Here is an 8778-nt window from a genome sequence, read left to right as displayed (position 1 = left end):
TTGTTTAGCAAGATAATGGTGCGATGCGCAGTTTAGTGAAATCAATTTTTACCATAGTCCGGTGAGTTTAATTTTCACCAGTTTTTTTTTTAATAAATAAAAAGGCGTCCCTTATTTTCCTTCAGTTTTTATTTAACACGGAGGTAATAATCGACATCTTATCATTATTTACACAACGAAAAAAGCGAGGGGGCGGGGGGGCAGGATTAGGACGCGGCGCAGCCGACCATATCCTCGTCGGACGTGTCCGAGTCCGAGGTGGACGGGTCGGAACTGAAATCGTCAGGGTCGGCGGTGGTCCTGCCGGCCGCCCTCAGACGTCGCAGCAGCAGCCGCAGCATCTGACTCTCGTCGAGGTGGTCCGCGTCGTCGCTCCAGGGCCGTTTCCGGTTCGATTTGACGGTCTCGGCGAGGTCAGGCATCGCGGGTTCCTCCTCGCACGACGGGACCCACACCTTGACGTCCCAGTCGAGGCCGCTGGTCGCGAGGAACGGCAGCTCCGGGTGCGGCTCGAGGCAATTCACGACGCGGTTGTCGTCGGCCAGCAGGAACTGGACGATCGATTCGGAATTCTTCTCCCAGAAGAAGACGTGGCCGCAGTCGGAGCCGCTCATCACGAACTCGGAGCGCGGCCCGAAGAACGCCACGCCCTTGATGGTGTCGCGGTTCCGGTGGCCCGTGTAGCGATGCTTGAAGGAGCCCGGGGCGCCGGCCGCGTCCATGAGAAAGACGTCGTTGTCGTTGTACGAAGCCAGGATCTCGCTGCCGTCGTGGTTGTACACGGCGCAGGTCACGTGCAGGCTCTCCAAGTAGTCGGGGTCGCTCTTTTTGAAGGGACTCAGGGCGGTCACCGGCACGGAGCACCGTCTCTGTAAATGCCAGGTCAATTCTAACTCTGCAATTGATTTATTTATTGACGGGTGAAGCCTAGTCGCACATTATTACAAGAGCTCACAAAATAAGAAAGGTCGGATCTTAAAATAATGGGTGTTTTTTGTCGATTAAGTTGGCATTACTGTTCAAGATGGCGACCGATTTAACAGCTGTCGAGTGATTTATTCTCAATTTGGTTTGGCAATTCATCATGAATAGACTCGCGCCTGAACAACGCTTGCAAAACGAGATTGCCGAATTTTGTTTAGCGACGAAGCGCACTTCTGGTTGAATGGCTACGTCAACAAACAAAACTGCCGCATTTTTGAGGGGGTTAAAAAAATACTTTAAAAAGTTCACTAGAAAAACTACTTGCTTAACTAATGAAATTGTTCAAGAGACAAGCACTGTGGAGGATAATTAACATTAACAGAAAAGAAACTTATCCTCAAAGCTTAAAAGATGAGATTTACAATCCAATCACCAGCGTTAGCACCTCATCTAATAGGTTTAAAGAGTACTTTATTACTCTTCCTGAACTAGCTGGAGCAAATGATAAAAAATAATAACATTAATTTAAAAAAAAAAATTAAAATGCCAAGCGAGTTTGTTGAATTCAAAAAAGGAACCAAAGACGATTCTTTTTAGAATAATTTTTTTATTTCAAAATTAGAAGTGCTCAAAAGTCACAGATAAAAAAGATTTCACGGATTTCACCTCTCGGTAAACACTGTAATGCATAGCACAGAAAATTAATCGGATTTTCCGCTTTTTATCGCTGATGATAAAACTAAAAATACTGACCGTCTTACTTATAGTAGTTCAAATATACTGTAAAAAATATATATCGCTTGTTCACCCACCTGATCATACACTCTGACAGTCGACTCCTGGCCGGCCACGCAGAATTGGTGGGTCCTAAGCGGATCCGCGTGGATACTGTATAGAGCTCGATCGAGATCGTCGTCCCTGACGTGTACCAGCTGGGTGGGCGGGCCGCCGGACCTGAGATCGTGACTCAGCACTAGGCCGTCCTCGCCCGCGCTGAGCACCAGATGCGGCTGCTCCTTCAGCACCGCCAACTTGTGGCAGGGCTTGCGGTGCTGGCCGAGCAATCGGCTCTCTTTCCGAGTGCCCTCCATGCCCAGCTGGTAGTAACAGACTTGCCCATCGCGCGCGCACGTCGCCAAATGGACGCCCGGCCCCTTCAGGTCTAAAAACTTGGTCTGAAAGATGTTGCGCCGGTGGGGCGTTTGTACTTTGAGCAGCCCCTGCCCCACACTCCAGTCCCATATGACGAATTGCAAGTCGTCAGAACCGCTGGCCAATAGTTTGCCGTCCGGACTGAAGTTCAAACTGTTGACACAGCCTCGGTGCTCTTCCAGTTTGTACATGAGCTCCAGGCGCTGCACGTTTCTCAGGGAGCCGTAACACCTTTGTTGGAACAAAGCCGGGTGGCTCAGTTTCGAGCTGTAGCCGATTTGCCGCTGGATATACTCCGGCAACAGGTGCCAGTTCTGTCTGGGTTTAATCTTTTTCACCACCTTGTTGTCATCCTCGGACTCGAAATCGCTGCTTTCGCGCAGAGTTGTAGCTGAACTGCAGCTGGTTCGGCTGCCAGGATCCCCGTCGGGGTCGGCTTGCTCTTCCCGCTTCTCGCTTGGTCGCGAGTGAATACCACTGTCGGAGCTGGTGCTAACTGTGTTGTTTGAGAATTCCTCCGCCAACAAGCAAACGTTTTCGTTTCTTTTGGTCATCCGATGGAGCCAATCGTGCGCGATAGTAGGCGAGTCTGGTGCCAACAACATGTGGACGTTTTCATCTATACCAATTGGGGCTGGATTCTCGTCTGATGAAACGGATGGTTCTGTATTATCCGAATCTGCTGCTCCTCCCAAAGCATCTTGCGGATCAGGGTCGGTTTTTTGCGCCCCGTCTTGTTCCTCCATGTTGCAAGAAATTAAACTTCAAACGAGAAAACGAGTCGTCAGTTTAAGTCAACTTAACCTAAACATAGTGAAAGCACAGGTGTTTAGTAGGAAGGTTATTGTTACTTTTTACAAAACTTCTGGATTCCTCCTGCGTCGGTTTTTGCTGAGTCGAACTGTACAGAACTGAAACTGTTTTAGTCAAGATCTGAAGAAGCCAACAGAATGATTGGCGAAACGTCTGCAGGTTCGACGCAGGAGGAATCCAAAAGTTTTGTAAAAAGTAATACAGTCGCCTGTGGAAGTTTCTTCGAAAAAAAAAAAAAAAGGTTATTGTTGAAATTGTTTTTTATTAAGGTACCCAAACAGGCAATATTAAATGATATTTTCGATAGGGAACAATACAAGTATGTTTTTATTTACAAAAATGGTTGTGATTTAAATCTCTACTCGACTTTACACTTATCCCCAGAACACATGAAAAGAAAACATACCTTTTCTGAACATAATCAAAGCTACAAGAAACCAGTGGCTTCGTTTATTATTACTACAAGCAAAGGTGACTGCGTTTGTGAGTAAACAATATAGCCAGCTATGCCGAAAATATTACGAAACGATCAAGACAATGGGATATCACAAAACGCGATACTTGCATCTATTTCGGTCTTGGACCATCAGCGAACAAATTTGCATCACGCACAAATGTTAAAATGGCATTTTGAAGCTGCTTCGTTCCGATATTTTTATCGTTTTCTGGTAATTTGACAGTTTCTGTCACCCCGCTCAGTGGGTACTTTGTGCGCCATCTAGCTGTCGATAGCCAATTGCCAAGCAAATTTCTAATGGAACCGCGGGATTGTAATATTGGATTCATCAAAATATCTTGTTAATTTTGGTTATGTTGTTTTAGGATTGTTTTTGTGTTTCGTTGCAATGAGCGAATTTATAATACTTCAAGGTATGATTTTTTAGTACAACAATTCGTATACAACCGCAATGTTTCAGTCGGCCAGTGCGGTAATCAAATCGGCGCCGCCCTTTGGCCCCTTATTTTGAGCGAGTATCGAATCAGATCCAACGATTCGATTTCGGCTTTCTTTAACGTTCCCTCCCGCACGCCAAATGATCTCAAAGCGAGAGCCATTTGTATCGATATGGAGGACAGCGTAGTGGCGAGGTTTAAACGCGGCCCTTTAAAGGGTATGTTCGATGACAAGTGTTTTATAACGAATCATCCCGGCTCCGGAAATAACTGGGCGCAAGGTTATTGCGAACACGGACCAAGGTACAAGAGAAAGATTTTCCGGGCGTTGAAGCACGCAGTGGAGAGATGTGACAGTCTGCACGGTTTTATTTTATTGCTCTCCGCCGGTGGCGGTACGGGTTCCGGATTGGGAACCTACATTCTCGACTTGTTAGCCGATACTTATCCAGAAATTGAAAGGTGAATGGCAGTCCTAATTTCCGGATCCCGGCGAAGTCTCTGTCAAAGTTTAAAGGTCATTTTAGATTCGTGGCTTGCGTGTACCCGACAGGCACAGAAGACGTGATTACTTGTCCGTACAATATGGCTTTGGCCACGTACAGGATGCTGGAAAACGCGGTCTGCGTGTTTCCGGTGGAGAATCGTGCGCTCTTAGAAATCGTCAACAGAAAATCTCGATGCGGCGAGCGCTCTTATCGAGCCATGAACGACATAATCGTGGAAATGTTGTTACATCTGACTAGGTAAATTTCATCACATGATTTGCCAAAGTGTCTAGTAACTTGCTCGGTTCAGTGGTTCGAGGTTTCCCGGTGACCTTAATCTGGATATGAATGAAATCAACACCAACATGGTTCCCTTTCCACAGCTTAATTTCCTGTCCGCCGGTTTCAATCACGATTCCGTCGCCGCCCGCTTCAATACAAAGACCAGGTACCTTCGCGGACTCCTCACACGTCTGTTGCCCTCATATAGCTACTAGAAATACAGATGGATTGCTTTTGTGGTTATACAGATATTTTTTAAGCCAACTTGGTCAGTTATGCAATATGTGAATCCAGTCATTTAAAAACTCGCTTTCAACCAATGACACGTGTCATTTCAAACCAACCAATAAGAAGTTGCGACATTCAACAATCAAGGTATTCCCTGAAAATTCACCAATCGCATCGTTTTTCGATTATTTTGTCAAAACGCGTCGTTAAAGTTTCCCAAACAAATGATCCAAGAAAATTGTCTAGAGTCCAGGTTCGTGTCTAAAATTAAAAGCCATGCGCTGATAATTCTGTGACGTATCAGTTTTACAGTGTTGGGGGGGTCCCTGTATTATCTAATAGCTATACGATCGCCCTCCTGGTTTAATCTTAGATGTCGTTTCAGCCAACAAATCAAAGATAAATATTTCCTAGACTCCCTCCACAAATCGAATCAGCTGATCAAAGTGGATCCTCTGGGCCCGAAATCCGTCCTGTTGGGAGCCACTTTGATCGGTCGGGGAGATTACGCGATGTCGGACGTGCAAAGTTACGCGCAGCGGCTTCAGGCTAGGGCAAACTTCGCGCCGTGGTCGAAAAAGTCGATAAAAGTAGGGCTGTGCGGCACGAGCCCACACTACGCCCCCGCGGCAATGTTTTCCCTATTTAATTCATCCCGGATGAGCGACCATTTCGCGAAAATTTACGGCGACTTCGACAAGTTGTTTCGTAAAAAGGTTACGAAATTATACCGAAATTAAGGCGGCATTGGATTTCGTTTGTGCCCCTGTTTTCAGGCTCACATGCACCATTACACCAGGATCGACGGTTTCGACTGCGGTTATTTTGAAGCTTGCGCTGAATCTCTGCGGGACGTCGTCCAGAAATACCGAAACATCGAGATGACGCGCGCCTTCGCCGTTCCCAGACTCGAACCGTTGCAAACTTTTTAAATTCGGATCATATGTGTTTACGCGACTTGTGACGTATTAGATTGCAATTACTTAACGTTGGCGAGTGGTAAACCTGCGAGTGAATTTTCTATAATCCATGGCTAAGAAAGATTTGGGGTTAATAAAAAAAATGTCGAACAGCGAGAAACAATTTTATTGCATAAACTGCGGCGAAAAAGTCGCCAATTTATACAAGAGGTACAGCGAAACGGTACTGAAACTAAGTGTGTGCGTAAGTTCGTCGTCTATAACGTGACGTACCGTGCGGATATTTGATCCTTTTAGGGGAGATGCAAGCAAATCTCCGACAAGTACGTCGAATACGACCCGGTCGTCATTGTGATCGACCTGATTTTGCTTAGAATTATGGCCTACCGACACGTGCTCTTAAATTCCGAATTCAAGGTTATAGGCTCATATCTATGGGGACTCAGTTTGGTATTGCGCGGTTTATTGTAGGATTTTTGGAAATTGTCGCTTCTGCTGACCTTACTGGAGGCCTATTCGAATTGGACGTTTTCCGATCGGTTTCTGAATAGTTCCGAGACCATTTCAAACAAAACGGCAGGCGACCTCCGAGAGTTTGATATCAACCTGCACGACTTTAAATTTTACCTGATTTACCTGAATATAACCGCCAGTACTAAAGTTTGGAATAAGGATTATTTGGTCGTTGCAAACTAGAAATTTTAGGCGCTCTATGGTTTGTGATAGTTGTGTTCGCCTTCACAAAGATTTACAACTTTTTCTACACCTCCCACACCGGTCCCGTGACATTCATCTTGATTTGCAAAACAATCACTCTCTCGACAACCGGCATCTTCATGTTGCTGCCGTCAATCATTTGGGATATCGGAGTTTATGACTACCACCTCCATTTCATAACCCTGTACACGAGCCTATCACAGCTACTAGCTTATAAAGGTTTGTACTCTTGTAAATAAATCAACGTATTTATCTAATTCGCCACTGTTTCAGTTATCTGTGACTGCCCGAAAATCTGGAGCCTCATTGTCATATTCTCCTCGCTGTTTTTGAAAGCAAACTTTAGCTCTGCATTGTATAATTTGTAGGTTATGTGTTCCAAAGATTATTTGTGATATTAGGAATAAAACGCATTATTAAGTATTGATGTTTTCTTTAATATATTTTATTATTTGGTTTTCTTGGAGTACCATTTGGCTATTCCTCGCCAAATCGTTCATTTCGAATTGGGGTGGGTCCTCCGAAGATAGTTTGTTCAAAACTATGACGAACCTGTACCCGACTCGACGAGCGTCCAAAAATCTCCTGCCCACCGTCAGATTCGTCCGGTCGTCGAGCAAAACGTTTTGCTTAAGTTCGGGGACTTCGCGCTCCAAACTCGCGTACAATCGTTCGGCCAGGGGTCCCACGGTAGCCTCCTCTCGACTGCCCGCTTTTGGGGGCACGACGACGACGTTGAAAGGGGCCAGGCTGTCCGGCCAGCGCATCTCCTGCTCCAGACTCAGCACTTCCACGCTCGCCGCTAATATTCGGCTCAGTCCCAAGCCATAGCTCCCCATCTGAAGGAGCTGCGGCTTGGCATTGTGCGACAGGTATTTGGCGTTTAGAGGCTTGGAATACTTGTCGCCGAGCAGGAACGTGTGGCCAACCTGGAACAAAATCGGCTTGTGTGTTCACTGAAAGGTGGTACTGTCAGCAAATGTCAAACTTCGATGCTGCTTTGGATGGAAACGTTTTTTCCCTCATCGCACTTTGGACATTTTTCTGTCTTCATTAAGTCAACATTTGCACTGAAGTCGCAGTTGTGGCACACGAAGATTTTGTCGTCGCCGATGGCCGCTCTGTAGTGGTACTCGTGGGACAAATCGCCTCCCATTGTCCCGGACGTGCCGAGAACTGAAAGCGTCTGTTTTGTTGGGGTTTTATAGTAATTGATTTGCAACCTTTGACAAAATTGATGCCAATTCTTTTAAACACCCGATCATACGATCCGGCGACTTTCTCGTACGTCTCCATGGCGCTGAGCTTATCCACATCAAATGAGTACAGGTCTTTCATGACAAATTCGCGACCTCGGATTAGACCAAACCTGGGCTTCATTTCATCGCGATATTTGCTTGTGATCTGGTAAATGAGCAGCGGAAATCGTTTGTAGGAAATCGGCGCGAGCGATTGCAGCAAATGGCTGGCAGTCTCTTCGTGTGTCTAAAGGGGTCGGTTCTGAATTACCAGATGATGATTTCCTTCATGGGCTCATTTACCTACAGGGCACAGAATGTACTTGTGATTGTGCCTATCCTTTAGCGTCATAAGTTCGGAGCCCATCGCATCCGCACGGCCGCTGGTCGTCCACAAGTCCGCCTTTACTAGCGTGGGGAACATGATTTTTTGCCCGCCGATCGACGCCATCTCCTCGTCTACGATCTTCACTAGTTTGTCCAGGGCCCTGAGACCTAAGGGGAGAAAGTGGAAAGAACCGGTGTGCGCCTGCTGTATAACACCCAGCTCCAGCATTAACTGGAAAGAAGCAAACTCGAAACAACGGGTTTCCGATTGCGCGGCGCGCTCACCCTCTGGCTTTTCGAGGTGACGTCCTTGTGGGGGTTGTTTGACCCTTTCGAGATGATCGTTATGGGTTGCAGTATTTTCGATAAACGGTGTATAGCTCTCATTTTCTCAATAAACCCTTAAAATATTCAAATGAGGTTAACTCGTCCGAACGGCGCCATCTCATGAAAAAACAATAAACCGCACCGATGAGCACTATCCATGAGAGGATAGTCTAATTTTAACTTTCTTTCTTTCTCTCGGAAAGGTGGACGTTAACACCGCCATCTGTCGCAAACCCACCAAATTATTTACTACGAGCGGTTCGTCGAAAAGCTACTAGCTACTAATCACGATACGGATTTGGTTTTTATAAGTCAGGATGGCCGAGCGGTCTAAGGCGCTGCGTTCAGGTCGCAGTCCACTCTGTGGGCGTGGGTTCGAATCCCACTTCTGACATGCCTTTTTTTTTTAATCCCGAAATATAAGAAAAAGTTAAATTGTTGCTTTAATGGCGCCGCGTCGAAAAGTGA

General features: G+C 46.2%; 4 protein-coding genes and 1 non-coding gene across 8 annotated transcripts; 3 read left to right on the top strand and 2 right to left on the bottom strand.

Moving 5' to 3' along the window:
- Nucleotides 1–119: 119 nt before the first annotated feature.
- Nucleotides 120–3571, bottom strand: LOC132701936 (DDB1- and CUL4-associated factor 8). 4 transcript variants are annotated; one of them, XM_060670270.1, is made up of 3 exons: nucleotides 3296–3571; nucleotides 1737–2880; nucleotides 120–869 (listed from the first exon to the last, which is right to left on the bottom strand). In XM_060670270.1, exons 2-3 carry the CDS (start codon nucleotides 2820–2822, stop codon nucleotides 207–209), a joined length of 1749 nt encoding a protein of 582 aa, XP_060526253.1. In that variant the 5' UTR covers nucleotides 2823–2880; nucleotides 3296–3571; the 3' UTR covers nucleotides 120–206. The 4 variants fall into 4 exon arrangements, with proteins under 4 accessions (XP_060526253.1, XP_060526252.1, XP_060526254.1 ...); XM_060670269.1 differs by having other exon boundaries at nucleotides 1737–2838; XM_060670271.1 differs by having other exon boundaries at nucleotides 3455–3571.
- A 78-nt stretch (nucleotides 3572–3649) lies between these two features.
- On the top strand, nucleotides 3650–6118 carry LOC132702332 (tubulin epsilon chain-like). Its single transcript, XM_060670907.1, has 7 exons — nucleotides 3650–3759; nucleotides 3807–4245; nucleotides 4311–4529; nucleotides 4582–4719; nucleotides 5167–5497; nucleotides 5558–5945; nucleotides 5999–6118. The coding sequence occupies exons 1-6, from the start codon at nucleotides 3735–3737 to the stop codon at nucleotides 5711–5713; spliced, it is 1308 nt and encodes a 435-aa protein (XP_060526890.1). The 5' UTR covers nucleotides 3650–3734; the 3' UTR covers nucleotides 5714–5945; nucleotides 5999–6118.
- Nucleotides 5844–6397, top strand: LOC132702641 (protein ARV1). Its single transcript, XM_060671409.1, has 3 exons — nucleotides 5844–5945; nucleotides 5999–6118; nucleotides 6173–6397. Exons 1-3 carry the CDS (start codon nucleotides 5844–5846, stop codon nucleotides 6395–6397), a joined length of 447 nt encoding a protein of 148 aa, XP_060527392.1.
- A 422-nt stretch (nucleotides 6398–6819) lies between these two features.
- On the bottom strand, nucleotides 6820–8485 carry LOC132702331 (probable proline--tRNA ligase, mitochondrial). Its single transcript, XM_060670906.1, has 5 exons — nucleotides 8269–8485; nucleotides 7964–8215; nucleotides 7642–7903; nucleotides 7407–7594; nucleotides 6820–7347 (listed from the first exon to the last, which is right to left on the bottom strand). The coding sequence occupies exons 1-5, from the start codon at nucleotides 8368–8370 to the stop codon at nucleotides 6835–6837; spliced, it is 1317 nt and encodes a 438-aa protein (XP_060526889.1). The 5' UTR covers nucleotides 8371–8485; the 3' UTR covers nucleotides 6820–6834.
- Nucleotides 8486–8621: 136 nt separating this feature from the next.
- Trnal-cag (transfer RNA leucine (anticodon CAG)) lies at nucleotides 8622–8704 on the top strand. The gene has a single exon. It is a non-coding gene; the product is annotated as a tRNA-Leu (tRNA).
- Nucleotides 8705–8778: the final 74 nt, after the last annotated feature.

Source organism: Cylas formicarius, unplaced genomic scaffold (assembly GCF_029955315.1).
Source record: "Cylas formicarius isolate icCylForm1 unplaced genomic scaffold, icCylForm1.1 PGA_scaffold_5__7_contigs__length_24384050, whole genome shotgun sequence".
NCBI lineage: Eukaryota > Metazoa > Arthropoda > Insecta > Coleoptera > Brentidae > Cylas > Cylas formicarius.
This window is presented reverse-complemented; position numbering and strand designations above follow the sequence as displayed.

Excerpts from the sequence above, each read along its gene's own strand:
- LOC132701936 (XM_060670270.1), bottom strand. The coding sequence starts at position 2,822 with ATGGAGGAACAAGACGGGGCGCAAAAAACCGACCCTGATCCGCAAGAT. Across the intron at positions 870-1,736 it reads CTGTCAGAGTGTATGATCAG|AGACGGTGCTCCGTGCCGGT; the intron begins GTGGGTGAACAA and ends TGGCATTTACAG.
- LOC132702332 (XM_060670907.1), top strand. The coding sequence starts at position 3,735 with ATGAGCGAATTTATAATACTTCAAG. Across the intron at positions 4,530-4,581 it reads ATGTTGTTACATCTGACTAG|TGGTTCGAGGTTTCCCGGTG; the intron begins GTAAATTTCATC and ends TGCTCGGTTCAG. Across the intron at positions 4,720-5,166 it reads CGCTTCAATACAAAGACCAG|CCAACAAATCAAAGATAAAT; the intron begins GTACCTTCGCGG and ends ATGTCGTTTCAG.
- LOC132702641 (XM_060671409.1), top strand. The coding sequence starts at position 5,844 with ATGTCGAACAGCGAGAAACAATTTTATTGCATAAACTGCGGCGAAAAA. Across the intron at positions 5,946-5,998 it reads TACTGAAACTAAGTGTGTGC|GGGAGATGCAAGCAAATCTC; the intron begins GTAAGTTCGTCG and ends TGATCCTTTTAG. Across the intron at positions 6,119-6,172 it reads TCTTAAATTCCGAATTCAAG|GATTTTTGGAAATTGTCGCT; the intron begins GTTATAGGCTCA and ends GGTTTATTGTAG.
- LOC132702331 (XM_060670906.1), bottom strand. The coding sequence starts at position 8,370 with ATGAGAGCTATACACCGTTTATCGAAAATACTGCAACCCATAACGATC. Across the intron at positions 8,216-8,268 it reads TCACCTCGAAAAGCCAGAGG|TTAATGCTGGAGCTGGGTGT; the intron begins GTGAGCGCGCCG and ends GCTTCTTTCCAG. Across the intron at positions 7,595-7,641 it reads TGGCATCAATTTTGTCAAAG|TTCTCGGCACGTCCGGGACA; the intron begins GTTGCAAATCAA and ends AGACGCTTTCAG.